Source organism: Natator depressus, chromosome 9, assembly GCF_965152275.1.
Source record: "Natator depressus isolate rNatDep1 chromosome 9, rNatDep2.hap1, whole genome shotgun sequence".
NCBI lineage: Eukaryota > Metazoa > Chordata > Testudines > Cheloniidae > Natator > Natator depressus.
In genome coordinates, this window is record NC_134242.1 from 49,253,026 (window position 1) to 49,274,774 (window position 21,749).

Genomic DNA, 21,749 nt, shown 5'->3' on the forward strand with positions numbered 1-21,749 from the left:
CTTGCTCAATCCCTGCTGCTCCCTCACTTTTCTGTGCGATCAACAGGACAATTCTGCTTCAGGGGGGAGAGAGAGGCTGTGCCAGACTGTCTCAGGCCCAGTCTACATATCAAAGGTTTGCTGGCAACATTTTGTGACTGTTTGCTGACCTGGCTGTGCCGGCACAAGCCCTAGTGTAGACACAGCTATGCCAGCAACACACTCCTGTGCTGGTATAGCTGATATGCTCAGGGAATTGGAATAACTCACACCAGACAAAGCATTTATTGCTAGTAGATCATCATCTGTGCTGGGAGGGTTTGCTGGTAGAAGTACACCTTTGAAGTAAAGACAAGGCCTAACGTTTTGAGCAATCAAATCAACAATGGAGCTGAAATAGTTGAAGCAATGAAAGCCGCATTCTCTTACTGCTGTGCTCCCAGGGCTAATTTAGCTGAGATCAGATAAATTTTCTGTCATCTTAAAACTGTGCGTGCGCACACACACACACTCTCTCTCTCTCTCTCTCTCTCTCAGAGAATTGCTGCAAAGTCAAGGCTTGGTCTTCTTTTTCAGTGGTAGAATGCTGAACCCAATGGACCCTTTCACATTGTATTTGACCGTAAAAGGAATCTGGCCACCAGTACAGAACAGTAGGTGGCACCTTTCATGGAAAATCTGTGATTTAAAAAAAAAAAAAAAAAAAAGATAGATACATACATTTTCCACAACAGAGCAGAACTGGATGGCAAAACAACTCTGGCAGCAGGTAGAGGAATTTTGTGTGTAAAGTCTTAATCTTCATTAGAGGGAAGGGAGCGATCTTTGGTTATTGGGCAAACAAAAATATAAAACAAGCAGAGATAATCTCCATGCACCTGACATATGATAACTGGCTAGACCTGCAGACAATAAAAACAAATGAAGTAACCACAAGCTGGCCAGTGCAAAGGCAGTTCGATGTACTCTGGAACAGAAACAAGCCACTTCTCTGTGGAAAAACCACAAATGCTATCAGAACATCCAGGGACCGCAAACAGGTACAAACAATAGAGTCACCTAAATGTCTGTACTCACCAACCATCTTATTGATTTCATCTAACATGTGAGGTTGGTTTTTTTTTTAAAGATTTGTATGGATTTTTAAAACAGTATGAAAATAAGGTTATTTACATACAGAATTTATTAAAATTAGGACTAGATGCTATCATGGCATCTCTCCTGCTACACCTTCCTTTCATTCAAGTGCAACTATCAGGAAGAATTTTGTAACATTTCTTTCATAAACCTTTATTTAGAGGTATTAATTTGACTGTAAAAATTAGGCTGAAATATAGCAGTGGAAGTGTCAAACTGAGCTACGGATAAATACAATGCACATACACAGATGTGCTCGGTACTGATTCCCTTCACACTCTAGACGCCCACTGATGTTTGCAATCAAGGAATTTGAAGAGCAGCCAGGAAGGGCAGATTGGACCCAGATAGACCCCGATACACATTTATCAGAAAAGCTGTTTTTCTATCAGATAAATTTAACAAAGAAACATCACAGTAAGAACGGTGGTTATGTGCCTCACAGAAAGCGTCTGTCAATTCTACTAGTCTTATTCCTACGGCTCCATAATCCAGAAAGGAAGGAGTACATTGCACAGCACTCTTCAGGTACAGCCCTGATGTAAGAAATAGATTCATAGATATTTAGGTCAGAAGGGACCATTATGATCATCTAGTCTGACCTCCTGCACAATGCAGGCCACAGAATTTCACCCACCATTCCTACAAAAAAAACCCTCACACCTATATCTGTGCTATTGAAGTCCTCAAATCGTAGTTTAAAGACTTCAAGGAGCAGAGAATCCTCCGGCAAGTGACCCGTGCCCCATGCTACAGAGGAAGGTGAAAAACCTCCAGGGCCTCTTCCAATCTGCCCTGGAGGAAAATTCCTTCCTGACCCCAAATATGGCGATCAGCTAAACCCTGAGCATATGGGCAAGATTCATCAGCCAGATACTACAGAAAATTCTTTCCTGGGTAACTCGGATCTCACCCCATCTAATAGCCCATCACGGGCCATTGGGCCTATTTACCATGAATATTTAATTACCAAAACCATGTTATCCCATCATACCATCTCCTCCATAAACTTATCGAGTTTAATCTTAAAGCCAGATAGATCTTTTGCCCCCACTGCTTCCCTTGGAAGGCTATTCCAAAACTTCACTCCTCTGAGGGTTAAAAACCTTTGTCTAATTTCTAGTCTAAATATCCTAGTGGCCAGTTTATATCCATTTGTTCTTGTGTCCACATTGGTACTGAGCTTAAATAATTCTTCTCCCTCTCTGGTATTTATCCCTCTGATATATTTATAGAGAGCAATCATATCTCCCCTCAACCTTCTTTTAGTTAGGCTAAACAAGCCAAGCTCCCTGAGTCTCCTTTCATAAGACAAGTTTTCCATTCCTCGGATCATCTTAGTAGCCCTTCTCTGTACCTGTTCCAGTTTGAATTCATCCTTCTTAAACATGGGAGACCAGAACTGCACACAGTATTCCAGGTGAGGTCTCACCAGTGCCTTGTATAACGGTACTAAAACCTCCTTATCCCTACTGGAAATACCTCTCCTGATGCATCCCAAGGCCGCCTTAGCTTTTTTCACAGCCATATCACATTGGCGGCTCATAGTCATCCTATGATCAACCAATACTCCAAGGTCCTTTTCCTCCTCCATTACTTCTAATTGATGCGTCCCTAGCTTATAACTAAAATTCTTGTTATTAATCCCTAAATGCATGACCTTACACTTCTCACTATTAAATTTCATCCTATTACTAATACTCCAGTTTACAAGGTTATCCAGATCCTCCTGTAGGGTATCCCTGTCCTTCTCTAAATTGCCAATACCGCCCAGCTTTGTATCATCCACAAACTTTATTAGCGCACACCCACTTTTTGTGCCAAGGTCAGTAATAAAAAGATTAAATAAGATTGGTCCCACAACCGATCCTTGAGGAATTCCACTGGTAACCTCCCTCCAGCCTGACAGTTCACCTTTCAGTAGGACCCGTTGTAGTCTCCCCTTTAACCAATTCCTTATCCACCTTTCAATTTTCCTATTGATCCCCATCTTATCCAATTTAACTAATAATTCCCCATGTGGCACGGTATCAAATGCCTTACTAAAATCTAGGTAAATTAGATCCACTGCGTTTCCTTTGTCTAAAAAATCTGTTACTTTCTCAAAGAAGGAGATCAGATTGGTTTGGCACGATCAACCTTTTGTAAAACCATGTTGTATTTTGTCCCATTTACCACTGACTTCAATGTCCTTAACTACCTTCTCCTTCAAAATTTTTTCCAAGACCTTGCATACTACAGATGTCAAACTAACAGGCCTATAACTACCCGGATCACTTTTTTCCCCTTTCTTAAAAATAGGAACTATGTTAGCAATTCTCCAATCATACGGTACAACCCCTGAGTTTACAGATTCATTAAAAATTCTTGCTAATGGGCTTGCAATTTCTTGTGCCAATTCCTTTAATATTCTTGGATGAAGATTATCTGGGCCCCCTGATTTAGTCCCATTAAGCTGTTTGAGTTTCGCTTCTACCTCAGATGTGGTAATATCTACCTCCATATCCTCATTCCCATTTGTCATGCTACCATTATCCCTAAGATCCTCTTTAGTCTTATTAAAGACTGAGGCAAAGTATTTGTTTAGATATTGGGCCATGCCTAGATTATCCTTGACCTCCACTCCATCCTCAGTGTTTAGCGGTCCCACTTCTTTCTTTGTTTTCTTCTTATTTATATGACTATAGAACCTTTTATTATTGGTTTTAATTCCCTTTGCAAGGTCCAACTCTACTTGACTTTTAGCCTGTCTCACTTTATCTCTATATGTTCTGACCTCAATAAGGTAGCTTTCCTTGCTGATCCCTCCCATCTTCCACTCCCTGTATGCTTTCTGCTTTTTCTTAATCACCTCTCTGAGATGCTTGCTCATCCAGCTTGGTCTACAACTCCTGCCTATGAATTTTTTCCCCTTACTTGGGATGCAGGCTTCCGATAGCTTCTGCAGCTTTGATTTAAAATAATCCCAGGCCTCCTCTACCTTTACATCCATAAATTCTTCAGTCCAATCCACTTCCCTAACTAATTTCCTTAATTTTTGAAAGTCAGCCCTTTTGAAATCAAAAACGCTAGCTGCAGATTTATTTTTATTAATCCTTCCGTTCAGTTTGAACTGAATTAGCTCATGATCACTTGAGCCAAGATTATCCCCTAAAACCATTTCTTCTATGAGGTCCTCACTACTCACCAAAACCAAATCTAAAATGGCATCCCCTCTAGTCGGTTCAGCAACTACTTGATGAAAGAATCCATCAGCTATCGCATCTAGGAAAATCTGAGCCCTATTATTATTACTAGCACTCGTCCTCCAGTCTATATCTGGGAAGTTAAAGTCTCCCATGATCACGCAGTTTCCATTAGTATTTACTTTATTAAAAACATTAAAAAGGGCTCTATCCATATCCAAATTAGATCCCGGCAGTCTATAGCACACCCCAAGCACTATCCCAGGAGAGGCTCTAATAGTTTTCTTCCCCAATTTAATTTTTGCCCAGACGGACTCAGTCATATCCATTTCATTGCTTCTTATTTCTTTACGTTCTATCTCATCATTGATATACAGTGCTACTCCACCACCTTTACCTTTATTTCGGTCTTTCCTAAACAGCACATATGCTTCAATACCTGTAGTCCAGTCATGACTACTATTCCACCATGTTTCTGTTATCCCTATAATATCTGGTTTCACTTCCTGCACCAGTAGCTCTAGTTCCTCCATTTTGTTACCTAGGCTCCTCGCATTAGTGTACAAACATCTTAATTTTTGCTGTTTGGCCCCACTCACATTCTGTACCCGATTAGGCACGGTCATTTTACTACCAGTATAACCTATTAGACTTGTATCTACACTGCCCTTCCTCCTACTCACGGCTGTATCCACTCTTACTCCATTTTCTTTCCTCTCAATGCTAAATTCTGGCATGGAGATTACCTGGACATCTCCCAACCATCTCCCCCTAATTCCTAGTTTAAAGCTCTCTTAATCAGTTGTGCCAGCCTCCATCCTAGAAGTCTATTTCCTTCCCTACTCAGATGAAGTCCATCCCGAGAGAACTGTTGTCTATCAATGAATGCCTCCCAGTGGCCATACATCCCAAAGCCCTCCTTATAGCACCACTGCCTAAGCCATCTGTTGATAGTCATAATCTTGTCACACCTTTGTTGCCCTTCTTTAGGAACAGGCAGAATCCCACTAAAGATCACTTGAGCCTCAATTTCCTTAAGCGTCCTCCCCAGCCTAGCATAGTCTCCCTTAATACTTTCCAGCGAGAATCTAGCCGTATCATTTGTTCCCACATGAAGGATAATTAGGGGATTCTTTCCCGCTCCCTTTAGAATCCTTTTCAACCTCAGGTCTACATCCCTTATCTTAGCACCTGGAAGACAGCACACCCTTCTATTCTCTGGATCAGCTCTGGTTACAGGCCTATCTGTTCTTCTCAGTAAAGAGTCCCCAATCACATAGACCTATCTTTTCCTAGTGACGGTGCTATTCTCCAGTCTATCCCCTGTTCCCTCTGGCTGCACGTTCTTTCCATTCCTATTCTCCCTTGTAATCCTCTTTAACCCATCCTGTATCCTCCTGGGGCTCATATTTGGTGTAATCTCCATTAACTCTTCCCCTTTTCCTATAGGACTAGCCGCTCTTCTCTTCTTCCTTGCCCTTCCACCTTCAGTGACTACCTGCTGAGCCCCTTCTTCTTTTTCCAACTCTGCATACCTATTCTTAAGCTCTATTTCTCCTTCACTAGCCCGTCTTTTCCTCTGCCTGGTTCTTTTAGTCACAGGCTTCCACTGACCACTTTCCTCACCCAGTCTCCCCTCAGAATTCCCCAGTCCTGCTTCCATCTGCAAGTCTGAGCTTTTCCCTTCAGATACCTCATATCTTTGCTCCATAATCTGCTCAAACCCCTTCCTAAACTCTACCAGATTTTCCACCTGCATCTCCAAACCTCGGATCTTTTCCTCCATCAGCTCTATCAAACGGCACTTCATACAGACAAAACTCTTACCAGGTGCCTCCTCCAGGATCATGTACATACCACAGCTTCCACATCCAGTCATCTTCATTGTGCCTTCCGCTACATGGGTCACTCCCACTGCTATCTCTGTATCTGTCATTGCCTTCCCACCTAAATCCTGTTAATCTGGGAAACACAAACCACACCAAAACACCACCACCCACAGCAAAAAACAAACACCACAAGACAAACTCCCCTAGACTCCAAGGCCAGAAGGGACCACTGTGATCATCTAGTCTGCTCTCCTGTGTAACACAGGCTAGAGAACTTCCCCAGAATCATTCCTAGACCAGAGCTTTTAGAAAAAACAGCCAGCCACTCTTCATTTCAAAGTTGTCAGTGATGGAGAATCCACCACGACCTTTGGTAAATTGTTCCAATGGTTAATTACTCGCACTCTTAAAAATTTGCATCTTATTTCCAGTCTGAATTTGTCTCGCTTCAACTTCCAGCCACTGGATTGTGTTAGACCTTTCTCTGCTAGACTGAAGAGCCCATTAGTAAATATTTGTTCCACAGATAGGTACTTGTTGACTGTGATCAAGTCAACCCTTAACATTCTCTTTGTTAAACTAAATAGACTAAGCTCCTTGAGTCTATCACTATACGATATCTTCTAATCCTTTAATCATCTTCTAATCCTTTAATCGTGCTCGTGGCTCTTCTCTGACCCTCTCCAATTTATCAAAATCCTTCTTGAATTGTAGACACCAGAACTGGACATAGGATTCCTGCAGTGGTCGCACCAGTGCCAAATACAGAGATAAAATAACCTCTCTACTCCTACTTGAGATTCCCCTGTTTATGCATCCCAGGATCGCATTAGCCCTTTTGGCCACAGCATCGCACTGGGAGCTCATGTTCAGCTGAATATCTACCACAACCCCAAATCTTTTTCAGAGTCACTGCTTCCCAGGATAGAGTCCCCCATCCTGTAAGTATGGCCTACATGCTTTGTTCCTAGATGTATACATTTACATTTAGCCCTATTAAAATGCACATTGTTTGCCTGTGCCCAGTTTGCCAAGCAATTCAGATTGCTCTGTACCAGTGACCTGCCCTCTTCATTATTTACCACTCCCCCAATTGGTGTGTTGTCCGCAAACTTTATCAGTGATGATTTTATGTTTTCTTACCGGTTTTTAATAAAAATGCAAAAAGAGCATAGGACCAAGAACTGATCCTTGCAGGACCCCACTGGAAACATACCTGTTCAATCCAATTCCCCGTTTACAGTTACATTTTTGAGAGTCATCAGCCTGCTTTTAATCCATTTAATGTGGGCCATGCGAATTTGATATCTTTCTAGTTTTTTTAATCAAATGTAATGCAATACTAGTCAAACACATTACAGAAGTCTATTCATCAACACGATTACCTTTATCAACAAACTTGTAATTTCATCAAAAAAGATATCAAGTTAGTTTGACTGGATCTATTGCCATAAACTCACACTGACAGTTATATTATCCTCCTTTAATGCTTTATTAATCACATCCTTTATCTTGCCCGGGATTAATGCCAAACTAATAGGCCTATAATTTCATGGGTGATCATATTAACCCTTTTAAAATAGTGACACAACATAAGCTTTCTTCCAGTCTTCTGGAAGTTCCAAGACTTATTGAAAATCAACATTAATGATCCAGCAAGCTCCTCAGGCAGCTCTTTTAAAACTCTTGGATGCAAGTGTTTTTGGACCTGCTTATTTAAAAATGTCTAATTTTAGTAGCTGATGTTTAACATCCTCCAAAGAGACTAGTGGAATAGAAAGTGTTATCACTATCATATGATGAGATTCCATCATCTGTTTTTTCTCCAGATACAGAACAGATATTTATCGAACACTTCTGCCTTTTCTGCATTATTATTGATAATTCTATCATTTCCATCTAATAACAGACCAGTACCATCGTCAGGATTCTTTTTGTTCTGAATATACTTTAAAATCTCCTTATTGTTCTTAACACTGTTGGCCATGGCTTTCTCCTTGTCTCCCTTTGGTTCCCTTATCAAATTTCTACAATTCCTAGCTTCTGATTTATACTTATTACTGTCAACTTCCCCTTTCTTCCATTTGTATATGTGCACACATACACATACACACAGAGTTTTGTACAGCTGCCTTCACTTCCCCTCTAAACCAGGTCATTTTTAAACCAATATGACCTTCTTCCTTGCTTGTGGCTTTTGGGGCATCTAATAAGTGTTCTTAAACAATTCCCACCTATCATACACATTTTTCTGATTAAATTCTTCCTCCCAGCTGATTTGGATCATAATTGTATTCAGCTTTGTGAAACTGGTACTTTTAAAGCACCACGTGTGTGCGCATATAGATATATAAAAACTGATTTGGACTTTGTAACTGACTTGTGACAACTCCCATTGTTACAAAATTTTGAGATTGCTGCACATGTGAATAATGGTGTTTCTGATTTACTCTTTAACAGTTCATTAATGGTGAATATATACTAAAGTATATACTCTGTTTTCACTTAGGCATCTTCCCTGTATCTTACACCAGATTTAAGATTTTCAGTGGTATCAGAAAACACTACATGCTGCAACACCAATTATGTGCTGTACTTTGAGCTGCTTGGATGTAAAAGCACTGTAGTGGTCAGTCCCACGGACACTGAAGAGTCCAGAGACAGAAGCAGGACTCCTTCAGTAATCTGCTACATGTCAATACACAGAGAAGTCTGCACTTTCAGGAAGCACGTGGTTAGAGTCCCTCTTTGTACATTCCACTTGGAAAACAGGGAATGTATCTTCTAGTGTCATCAGGAATTCAATATTCTCTGCTCACGTGAGATTCCTGCCAAAATTTTGTGTCAAGTATTTCAGTGTAAGAATAGCTCTGGAGTAACCCGGACGTCCTTGTCATTCACTTGGGATTCAGGATGCCAATTTCCCTTCTCAAACTGTTTTCTCTTTTCTTTCTTTTTTTGGGGGGTGGGGCAAGAGGTTAATTTGGTAATATGTATTTTCTTGATCATATCCACATCAAACCATCCAGCTGAGTTTGTTCTTTGCCTGACTTTCACAGGCCTTGCTAATGTCAAGCCTTTGAGGAAACAGAATTTTTGAACTCCGCTGTTTGCATAACAATGCCAGCTCCTCTCTGCCCCCCCAACACACATTCATTCAGTAGCTTACAATGGCACAAAGGCCACATGGCACTATTTCATTCTCAAGATAAGTCCATTCATAAAATTACACTCATAGAATGTACAGCTGGGAATTCAGGATTCCATAATTAAGGGCTGACGAATAGATATTAATCGACAAGTACCTTGCAGGATTCCTCATGTTACACAATAAAGGGCCACTGCTCTGGAGACTATAGACACAGGCTCACAAACAAGATTTAGTTCCTGCCCCAGGGAGCTTGCAATCTAGGAGCCGGCTTGTGCCATTAAGGCATAGCCCTGAGTAGGCAGTGATACAGGAGGCCGTGTTTCGCCTGGAATTCCTAGGGGGCAGTGATTTATGGCATCATGCACTGCATGATCTCCCCCACTCCCAGCTGTGCTAACGGGTGCAAAGCCACCTCAACCCTCCCTGACCCTTTCAGGTGGCTGAGCTACAGCGGTGCCCACAGTCTGGGGTGGCCTCTCTGCTTGCTGACCCCTGGCACCAACATCTTGGGGGGAAACGTGCTTCCTCCACTCCCTGTCCTCCCTCACCCCCACACACCCATCTGGGGGCCAGCCAAAGAGAACCAGGAAAAACCACGTGGAGACACCATGCCCAGGAAGGCCGGCAGGCGAGGGCTCTATCCCTCAAAGGAGCCAGTCTCAGACGACGAGGGGCATGGCAGTGCCTTACCGTGGTAGGCAATTACTGGCGTCAGAGGAGTGAGTTAAGGGGGATTCTGAATGCAGGGGGCTCACCTGGTGCCACGGAGATGGGAGGGAGCTGCAGGCACAAGGGGCCCCAGTCTCTGCTCCACTATAGCCCGTTAGAGTGGCTCTGCCGGCACACAGGGGACAGGAACCCTGCGCTTCTGGCCAGCTGGGAACTGCTCCTGTATAGGGGGAAACCCCAGGTGGCACAGAGCTAGCATGATGGCTCCCCCAAGCAGGGCACGTGGCCAGAACCTGACTCACCCACTGGCAAGTCATTTGGGAAGGGTAACAGGGCAGAGAGGCCCAAAAGGAAATGAGAGGGGAGAAGGTCAAGGCTGGGGCTGTAGATGGCCCATTTGGGGACAACAGGGGAGGAGGGAAATGGGATGATGTTTGGAGAGGGAGGTGGAAACAAGCGTCAGTGTTTTTTAAGGCACAGGAGCACATCCAGGAATGTGGAAGGAAGGTAGTTGGAAGAGAAGGGGGAAGCAGTGAACGGGGGAGCAAGAAGAGCCTGCAGGTGGAGGAGATAGGGTCCGGGGGTCAGAGAGAAACCTCAATGTCAGGAAGCAGAATGAAGGAGGAGAGGGTGGAGAAGGGCGGCAGGAAGTGACTGGATCTGGTGCGAGCTACTTCTCTCCACAGATGCTGGTGAGGTTATGAACAAAGCAGAGGGGCAGGGAGAACAAAAGGGGTTGGGGCTGGGCATGCAGGACTTGCTGGGGGTGACAGAGCTGGCTCAAGGGGGGTGGTTGTTCTAAAAAAGGGGAACAAGCTGACAGAAGAGGACGTGAGCGAGGACCCTATGTTTTCTCCAGCATGCTCGAGTGGGGGTACAGGAGGCAGCCATGCCAGGACTGGAGGGCAGTGGGAGCAGGGCAGTTAGGGAGGAGTTCCCAGTGGCGACTGGAGGAAGGAGGAGAGGGCTGGTGCTCACAGGGGCTGAGCACACAGACTATCCCTGCCATGGCAGTCCCGGGAGAAGGGGGAAAGAGCAGAGCAAAGAGAAGAAAGATGAGGCCAGGAAGAGGGAACTCAGAGCAGCAGCTGGTAAAGCCAGGTCTAAAGAGCAAGCAGGGCAATGAGTGGCTGAAGCCAGGCCTCGGAGGCCAATAAGAAAGCCAGGGAGAGGCAGGAAGAACCAGCTAAATCTGGAGGGTGGGAGCTGACCTTGCCCAGGTTAAGGGCAGATTACTGGGATGGAGGCAGAGAGATTTGAGGCTGGGGGTGGGAGGGGGAAGAAGACAGACAGGAGCGAAAGGCTTGTGCAGACAGAGAGGCTGGAAGGCGTGTGAGCAGCCTGGCCATAGAAGGCACAGGAGAGGCCCCCAGGGGCCAGTGTGGGAGCGAGGAGGCAGCAGGAGAATGGGATCCTGACACTGTGAGTGGGGGTTAATTTGCTGGAGCCAGAGCAGGCATCCCGAGGCAGGAGAGGCGAAGGAAGGAGGAGAGGAGGACAGGTGCCAAGTGTGCTGTGGATCTGGAGAAGAGGCATTGCAAGGGCACAAGTCATTCCAGGCTAAACAGCTTCTACTCTAATCAGAGCAGGAGCTCATCAAGCAAGGATTCCCATAACAGTACTCCTCTGACCAGGGCAGTGAGCAGCCTCCGCAACCCACCCTACAGGCACAGCCGGCAGCAGAGAGCCCGGCTGCGTGCCACCTTGTAAAAACCATAGCAGAGGTTCCTCTAGCAGCCTGCTAGCTACCTGCTGGTCACCCTGCCACCGTCTCCACACCGTAACCCGGACCTAGAGAATCGGACAGCAGTGACAAGCATCTCTGTGGGAGACCAGCTGTGTCCTCAATCCTGGCCATCCACTTCAGCATTAAACTGCTGCTGTCATTGCCTCGCTGGCCCCTGAGAATTTGGGTGGGGAAACGGGTATGCCAGCTGCATGCAACAGTTCCCTCAATGTGGAATTAAAATATTTGCGTCGTACTTGGGCATTTCTCATCTGAGCAAACCTTGCATGTCTGCAGACTTCACTGCAGCAAGCGGCACGTCTCCCCAAAAGGATGTCGCTGGCTGTACCCCTCTCCAGCAATACACCCCCCAAACATCAGGCTTACAGCCACTGGGACTAGGTATTCCGATTGTCTGACAGTAGTGCCAAGCACTGTGCTTGGTGCTGTACACATACAAAATAAGAGAGAGTCCCTCCCTAAACAGCTCTCAGGCTGAACAAACAGGACAGATTGGGGAGGGGGAGAGAGAGAGAAAATAATATTGTTATCCCTATTGTACAGCTGCGGAAGTATATGAAATAGAGATCAATCTATATCAAATGAATTGCATCAGTGACATAGCTATAACATATCAGAGAGATTCCTTCAAGGAAGGAATCAAGTTCCTCCAAATTACAGATGCCACCTTTTGCTGGCTTGGGCAAAGGTTCTCTGTAATGTTAGTTTTTAACCATTACTAAATATAGGTGCTTTACCCCTCCTCCCCCCCACCTATGGAAAAGCTTGCCATGTCAGAGCGATAGTACCACAGAATCACTGCATGCGACCAACCAAAGCAGGTCACTTTGTACACTGACAGCTGGTTTGGGATCATTTAAACTAGATATCGGAGATAGGAACTAAGGTGGCCTGGGTGGATGTTTCCTTGTAGCTCTCTAATCTGTATTTTGCATCCAGAGTAGATCAATATGATGTATGAAATTTCTAGCAACCCTGTGCTTAAGTGACTTAATGAACTTCATCCAGCTGCTCTTCTTAATTTAGGATTGGCATTAACCACAGCTTCTTGAACAAACTATTCACTACTGACTTTATAAAAATAAGTGATCTTCTTCTTATGCTATCTGAAGGCAAAGGGATGAGGAGATGGATGTGAGTACAATATAAATGGCTTGTTCTCTCAATTTTACTTCCAATTCTCACACCTCAACAGCAACACAAAGAGGAAAATGGGGGAAAAAAAACAGGCTAATGGAGAAGTGACATGTGAAAACATGTCACCACTATCAGTATCTTTCACTGACCTGAAGAAGAGCTCTGGGTAAGCTGGTCTCTTTCCCCAACAGAAGCTGGTCCAATAAAATACATGTTCTCACCCACCTTGTCTTTCTGTTGCCACCACAGACAATTTACTTTGCTGAAATCTCCCCCGTCACACTTCACAGACCCTTCAGCCCCAGACACCCCCAAGCAAGGCATTTGGAAAAAAACATGTGTTGCGCTTTAGGAATTGTACTACTCTACTCCTATTCCCAGTAGACACCTTTCCTGATCATGACAGGATAATACAGCCATTCGCACAAATCAGAGCCCTATCAAGACATAACCTTCCACATGCTAGTGACAGGAAGACAGGAGGAACACATATACACAACAGATGAGCTACAATATTTGTAAAGATTTATTTCTGAGAGATTCTTCAAGAGTTTACTTTTTGCTTTAAACAAGCAGCGAGAGAACTCTAAACTACAGATTCAGGTGGTGTATTTACAATATTCTGTCTGTGCAAATAGGTGTTCATGGGTTTTCCAGCAAGCTGATAAATATAAAGATTGGTATGGTTTACACAGAGGTCTAATCTCCTCTCCATAAACGTGTACCTGACACTCAGAGAAGTTACACACACACACAGAGTAGAAGGAGAATAGCTGCCTATACACAGTGACATGGAGGCTTGTAACTTAATTCCATTCTAGACATTTAGCCTTCTTCAGCAGCATGTGGAATGCTTATAAAAAAAGAGAACATCTTGTCATCAAGAAACAAACCCCAGCACATTAGAGTATGACACTGATAAGCATCATGTAAAGCACAATTTGAAATGAAGAAAATCTCTTGAAAAAGTACATTTCACTAGTTTAAAATGGACTATTCTGCCTGATGAAATGGCATTTACTACAAGCCAGGTCTGAAGCAAGATAATGGAGCAAACACTCAAGCTTTTTTCCTCCAGTTGGGAATCCCATGTAATAGGCTCTGCAGTTCTCTCCCACAGCATTGTACACAAAAATTGCAACTATTCCCTCTCACTGGTACAATATGTGGAAAACCAGAATGAAGTTCACGATCAGAAGAGGAAAAACAAAACCTTAAAAATAATGCTGAAAGAACATTGCAATTTGGCTGCCCAAAATAGAACACATACATGCCACCAAATGCAAATTATAAGTTTGCAAAAGCAACCAGTGGAATTATAAAGTAAAAGAGCTTTTAAAAAGTGTTTTAATGACAGTGAGCTTGGGGGGGCAATGAATATTTTCAGTGCTGGGTTCCGCTAAGTGTCATTCTGTTTTGCTAAACTAAGAATACTCGGCACATGTAGCAATTCACATATTCAAAACACAGTTCAAATGCCAACTAATTACAATTCCCTACACTGCTATAGGGGAGGTAAGTATTATTTTTAAAATGCATTCAATGTCATCATTCTTCAATAAACCAGTTAACTCAGGTCTACCTGTGACTAAATCATGGCTGTTTAAGAAGATATAAATGATACTCCATACACAGTTAGCTGTGCTCTGGAGACAGACCGCACATTGGTTTGAGACTCAGTTCACACAGCAGCCAGAAGATCCTCTCAGCGTCTATGAGAATCCTTTGATTCCATTTTGTAAAATTCGCGGGTACATTTTTTAAACACTAAATGACTCAGAACCATCTTGCCCCTTTCTAGAAATCCAGAAGGGCAGCTGACATTTAAATCTTTTAGTAATATTTGAAAAATGTGACATGAATAGGCTTTGGAAAAAGTCAAACATTCCCGGATCAGCAAAGTCATGTTTCTTTCATTGCATCCCACATAGAATTACTTGTGTGTGTATACGTGCAAGGAGGCGGCAAGCAGGAGAAACTAAAGATGTAAAAGTGTCAGACTTCTCTTGATCAAGGGTGAGGTTCCTTAGCTAAAGCACTAAACAGGATCATTTTACATGTAAATAATTTCTGTCACAATTACGCAGGTCAGGGACAAACAAAACAACCACCGGATGGTCATGATATTAGCCCTCTGGCAGTCCACACTTTGTGCCATGTGAACCTCCCCCTTGATATGGAAGTACAGCGGACCGTCACTAGAGCGTGCATCGCTAGAGCGCAGATTCGCATATAGTGCGGTTGCGGCGATGGATCCCAAATTTAAATATTTAAATTGGGATCCATGGTAACGTGGCCCGTGATACTGTGAATGGATCCTGAACCCCGCGTTCTAGCGAGGGTCCGGTGTACTAAAACATTTAGCAACCACTGCCATCCCAACACTCTGCCCTTCTCTGTTGGTTTTTTTTTTTTTTGGTAAAAAAAATATATATTGCTTTATTTCAAACAACTACCACCAAAATGAATCATGAAAATTACATATAAAGCTCAGACCAGAGTCTCTAACCACTTGGGACAGTTGTGAACATTCAGTTTCAGACTGGAATGGTGATTCACACTTAAACATCAAATAGTTTGGTTTCAAAAATAAAATCTACCCCTAAAATGAACATTTTTCTTTGTAAAAACCTCTGTGTTTTGATAAATTATTTCAACAACTAAAGCAAATACCTAGATATATTTAAACCATTTGCACAGTTTTCCATTTCAGAATTCATCTGTACACCCTATTAATGCTGCTCCTCTTTTTAAGAGGAAAAGGAAACCGTTTAATGGGGGATTCCAGCACTACAGAGACACACTAGCTTTCAGCCTTGAATTTTCTAATTTGATATTTTAAAAGTAGCTAAGATCTAGGATTTCCTTTTGAAAACTGAGAAAGATCACTGTTCCCCTAGTCATTCTAAGATTAGATCCACAAGTGTAATTCTGGCAGATGTTCCTTGCCCCTATCTCTTGAACAACTGCTCCATATTCACAGAAAACACTAAAAGAGGATCAGGACATGCCATGGGCAAAGAAGGATTTTAAATGAAGAAAAGTTTCATAAAAGTGCAGCAGGTTTCCAGATTATTAGAAACAGGGTCTTTTTTTTTTTTTTTTTTTAAATTGCATTGCTTTGATTCAATTACAAACATCTAGGTCTGCATATATTAGACATTTGTATTTGTTAAAGTAAATCAGAAAAGTAATATACTACTGAAGTTTTGCCATTAAGTAGAATAGTAAAATATTCTTTAAATGTTCTACTAAATTAGATTTGAAGACTTCTCTAATTAGCTCACCCAGTGCATTGTTCTAGATTATATTAATGTTATACATTTAGATTTTTAAAAATAGCATTGAAAACACAAAAGACGATTTTTCAAATAAAGGAATTGGAAATTTAAAACATTGCAAACATTCAATTGACTTATTAAAACTAATCTGTTTTATTTCTGCCAAATACACATTACATGAAAGTTAACATGAACAGATTTTTGTTTTGTCCGTATTTCACAATTTACAGTTTTCTAATGTTTATTATTATTAACTATGTATTCAGGATCTGCAGTTAAGAATCAAAGTTTTCAATGTATTGCATGTTTGCATAAAAAGCATAATTACAGGACTTTTTTTTTTTTAAACACTAAGCTTCTCATTCAGCAAATTCTTGAAACAATATGATTTTAAGCAAATGAAGCATTCTCTGTTACCAGAGAATTTAAAGTTTACAGGACAAAAAGCGGGTTTTTTTTAAATTAGTTTGTCTATACACAATGTAGTACATACAAACAAAAAACAATTGGGATACTGTTTTCTTTAACATTCTTATAGGAGACAAAAATCATTTGCATTAGAGAGAACACAATTATGGATTTTTAACTCATGAAAGACAAATTCACTACTTCATGCTATTTTTCACTACCTCCAGCCCTTCTACATTACCATGAGGAGGTGTATAGAAAGTGGAGTTTGCAGTGCTACTTCTGACTATTTTACACTATTTCTTAGCTACATAAAGACATACAGATGAGAATGGGGGTTATTTTTGTTTGTGTTTTTGAAATCTAATTCCTGAAAAGGTTCAAGGAAATTTTAACTAAACTCAGCAGCAAGAACAGAACTTACTATTTACACATCAAGAGAGATTTCAGATACATTTCAATAACAGGCATAACAGAGGTTTTCCCTCTTCATTAAATACAAACACTACAATGCTACACTTTCAGTCCAAACATATCACAACACAAAAAGTACCAAACAAAACCATAAAACACAAAACAAACTTGGATCAAAAGATTTAAAAATAATATATATAATTAACCTGGGACAAAGCTAGCGTTTAGGGGAAGTTCTCTGCAGTTTTATTCCATAGTTTTTACATTCACACAGCATCAGAACTGTAGGACAGTAACAGCTTGTGTGTAACATGGAAAGTTTTCAGATCCTACACAGCTAACTCAGACAAAACTCCCTACAAAGTCATTGGCAATTTTGCCAGAGCAAGGGGTGTTGGGCAGTGTCCTGTGTGTGCAGGTTAAGGGTCCCCAAATATTGGTGCCATTGACTTCAATGGAAGTTTTGCCTCACTGCACAAATTCTAATTCTTACAAGCATTAGAATAGTTTGTGGGTTTTCTACAAAGAAAAACTAAATGTAAGCCCGTGTAAGCCTTTATTCCATGATAAAACCATGTTATAAAAAAACAGGATTAAATGTCCAAGCTAACTAATATTAGGCCAAAGACACCTTTATATTAACTGTATGTCTAAAACAAAGCCACAGCTTTTTCAGAGATCAAAAAATGACATGATCAAATCCAAACATTGGAGCTCAGCAATCTGAGGAAACCAAGTAATCAAACTGAAATAGAACCCTCAGGGACAGCTGTACAGATAGCAGAAAAGGGCAAAAGAAATATTAGATACTCTCGACGGCTCAATTTTTTTTCCCCAGAGATCCCCAAGCTTTTACTGCAGGTAAAGAGGAATTCACTGTTCACATCTTTTTGCTTTATGTAACAGACCTGGAAGCTAATACGTCCCCAGAGAACTGCCCTTCTAACTAACTGGGTTCTAGCTCGATCATTCTTAAAGAAGTCCTAAGAGTGCAAGAACACTAAGAAAAAGTTACTGCAAAGATTTAACTGCTTTGAAATATTAGAGAGTTATTCTTTTTTATTTCCAGGTAAAACTCTGCATGCTCATTGCATAGGAAACCAGAACACTGTCACATCTTTCACATACGTGCATTAGCAACAACCAACAATATCATACCCCGTGCCAGACATTAGCCATTTCTCACCAAACTTCACCAAGCTGCCTCAGTTAATTTTCCATGTACTGTGTTTTAAAAATAATACTTGACAATCCATCACACCCAGCATGAAGCTAAAGAAGCAGCATCAGCAAATTAACACATTCAAGAAGAGCCTTTGCATACAATTTGTATAGTGAGCCTGCGGTTCCACTGAGTTCCACTTCAGACATTTCACAGGAGTACATGTTCAAAGAACACTCTGACTGCTGAGCTATAGAATAAATTCTAAACTTTTTTTTTTTTTTAAATTACACATTTTACACACCTGGTTAAAAGATTTCAAAGACACTTCAAATCAACAACACAAATAGATTTCGTGTTTATTATTCTAAAAGAGAACAAGGAAGGAGAAACTTCAGCTTGCAGAAACAAAAGCCTGAATTATTTTTCTTTTGCTAAGACCTCTTTACAAAGCTGGCATTTAATGCAAGCCGCATTTTGCAGCCTACTGTGTTCTCCGTTAGGCAACCAAACCATTTTCAACGTGAAATTTGCTTTAAAGCTTTCCCTTTACCCACAGCTGGGGGAGGGGACTCAGAGCAGGAACAGAACCAACAAGCTGCACATTAAAAGATGCCCTGCCCCACGCTCTCTGAGCATTGTGAAGTTCATATCTTGTGGAACTTTTAAAAATAAAATACACCAGATAATATTGCAAATCCTCCACTGCTCAAAAGGTTTTGCATTTTGAATATCAACACGAGAAGCAGCACTGTATATAACGAACTCTCTAAAACACCTTTTCCCCTTATAATAACAGTTCAACTGTACCATCCCTGCAACAGCTAAAGGAAGAAGGCAGGCCTCTCAGAAAAATCACTACTGCCTTTCTATACCACTGCAGATTTGTGTCAGTGCTTGCAATTATATTTCTCAAGGTAAAAAAAAAAATGCCCGCCACTATGTTAGAAATTTAGAAAGAGACTGCAGCAGACTTGTACATTTATGAAAGTTTGTGTTAAACAGCTGCCCTAGTAAAATACTACAAGTTGTTTACCTGGCATTATAACAAATTAGACAGTACATCGGATTTATCTGGATCAAGGGCTTCACACTTATAACCGAAATGACCACAAAGATTTTTTTGAATATGCTGCGTCCTGGGGGAACAACAGTGACCAAGCGAAGAAGTGTCATGCGGCGCAATCAGAATAAAAACTAATTCAAGGAAAATGCAAATAGTAAGTCAGTAACAGAAGAGACCCCATCTGCCCACGCACAAACAGACCACTCTGCAGCATCTAAATGACATGCATCAGATTCTATGCCATCCCCAGAAAGTTCTGTTTACACACGTCCCACACTAGTGCGTTTTGGTTACAAACATTTCAGAACTTTGGCTCATAAGCAGCTGCCACGCCAAAAAGGGTTTTTAACTTCTTTAACTCTCAAAACAAATCAAGATGTTGCTCCAAAGCCTTGCGAGATATTGACTAACTTATCCAAAGGACATTTTGTTACCCTCAGCAGAAAGCACTTTAGAGGCAAGAAACGCAAAAACTAACGAATTGTAATTTTAGCTAGGGAATTTCAGCTGACACAGTAAATATTTACTACTTACTTGCCACAGGAAGTCTTCCACAAAGCCTTTGTTACCATTGTGATCTTTTAAAGGGGGGGGGGGGGACTTTTTGCATTTGGTAAACAAGTTACTGCACTGGGAAGAAATGCTTTCCATCCCAACCCGCATGGAGAGAGGAAAGCCCATCAGACTTCAAAAAGTAAATCAATGACTAGGGCACGCAGCTAGCCATAATGAAAGTAAAAATGCAACTATCGCAACTACTTTCAGCACCCTTGCAAACAACCCCGCTGCCAAGGAGCCAGAGCCGTCCTGGGACTCGCCACCCCTCACACGGACTCGAGACAGAGAACACACGGACAGGGATTTACCTTAGCTTTTTAGGGACCGAGTAATCGACCTCCATGACTTTGCCATGCAGCTCCACTTTACCTTTAAAACACAACAACAACAGAGACTCAGCATCGTCCGAAGCACGGTCTGGGAGCTAGGGCAGGAAATCTACCCAAAAGTCGGCGACTGCCCTGCAGCCCGAACTGCGTGGAGAACCCTGGGGCAGGGGGCCAGCCTGCTGGGGGGGGGGGCAGGGGGTGCTGCCCGGGGGCGGGAGGGCGCCCGGGGTCCCCGCCCGGGACAACAGCACAGTCATTTTCCCAAGCAGCACCAAATGGAGAGGCTGGAGTCCGTAGCCCTCAAAATGAAGGACTGGGGCAGCCATGCTTCCACTCCCAGGGCTCCTGCCGCCCACTCCGCTAACCAGAGCTAGCAGGACTTCGCGGGGCTGCGCTCGCTTGCTCGCCGAACACCATGGCAATCTCCCGGCAGCCCAGCCCCACGGGCCTCCTCTCCTGCTCTCCTCCTGCCTCTCCTTTTCCCCTACCCGGCACTGGGCGCCAGCTCGGCCGGAGGGGCCCGCCGGGGCTGCCAGAGGGTCCCCTGTGTTTGGGGCTGCGTTGGCCTGGCGCTGCCGTGTGGCTCCTACTCCCTGGCTGGGCTGCAGTTCGCTCGGGGCCCCCCAGCTGCCTCTCGGCCGCTCTTTGCTCCGCGCCCCCGGCGAGTTGGGGCAGGGCACCTCGTAAAAAGGTGCCCGAGGCCGGGAGGGTGGTGAGGGGGCGGCCGGGCGGTGGACCCCGGGCCCCGGCTCCTCTCAATAAAATCGGAGAAAAAAATCAGGGAAAAATAGCCCGGCTGGAGGGAAGCGAGGGAGCGGGGCGGGAGCGGCTCGTCCCGCAGGGCCGGGGCGAGGGGGGGAACCCGGGTGCCGCGGGCGGGGCGAGGGAGAGGACCCCCGAGGGGCTGGGGGCCAGCAGGGCGGGGGGCACCGAGTGGATTCCTGCGGCGGACCCCCGGGGGTCGCGGAGGGGGGCCAGAGAGGGATCCCGGGAGGGGCGGGGAGGGTCCCTGGGGAGGGGGCGCTGGAGCCGGGGGGCGAGCGGGAGAGGGGCGCGCCGGGGCTCCCCGGGGAGAGGGGGTGCCCCGGGGCAGGGCTGGGAGGGTCCGGGCAGGGCTCGGGGGCGCTCCCCAGCGAGGCGCGGGGGAGCGGGGCGCCGCGGGTCCCCTGGCCTCGGTGCGCCCGGGCGCTTACCCGAGAGGGTCTCGATGGCCCGGATGGCCCAGTTCTGGTCCGGGTAATCCACGAAAGCGTAGCCGGACTTGAGCAGGACCTGGCCGGCCAGGGGCAGCTTCCTGTCCCCGAAGAGCTGCCGGAGCTCGTCGGCGGTGGCGGCGGGGCTCAGGTTCCCGATGTAGAGCTTGTTCATCATCCGCCTCTTCGCGGGGAGCCCGCGGCCCCTCCTGCCCGCCGCCGGCACAGACCCGGGCACCGCGCTGCGCCACCCGCCCGCCCGCCGGAGCCTGCAACAGCGCCCCGCAGCCGGGCAGCGGGCGGAGCCGAGCCGAGCCCAGCCCGCGTGTGCCGCCTCCCCCCGCCCTCCCCGGGGACTCCGCGCAGAGGGCAGCCGCGCCGGCTCCTCCCGCAGCCGCGAGCCCGCCGGGGGCGCAGCGGGGCTCTCCCCGACCGGCGCCGGGATCCAGCGCCCTCCCCGCCGCCTGGGCGGGCACCATGTGCGGGTCGGGCTGGGCTCGCGTG

The 21,749-nt window shown here is 44.3% G+C and overlaps 1 protein-coding gene across 2 annotated transcripts in view; it reads right to left on the bottom strand.

The window, feature by feature from the left end:
• IGF2BP2 (insulin like growth factor 2 mRNA binding protein 2) overlaps positions 1–21,520 on the bottom strand; it is a 101,000-nt gene extending 79,480 nt beyond the window's left edge. The window contains exons 1-2 of one of the 2 annotated variants that reach the window (XM_074964120.1): positions 21,246–21,520; positions 20,032–20,092 (exon numbers count right to left, since the gene is read on the bottom strand). In XM_074964120.1, coding sequence (XP_074820221.1) covers positions 20,032–20,092; positions 21,246–21,423 — 239 coding nt within the window. In that variant the 5' untranslated portion in view covers positions 21,424–21,520. The remainder of the gene's footprint in view (positions 1–20,031; positions 20,093–21,245) is intronic. The other variant, XM_074964121.1, reaches the window with a different exon arrangement.
• Positions 21,521–21,749: the final 229 nt, after the last annotated feature.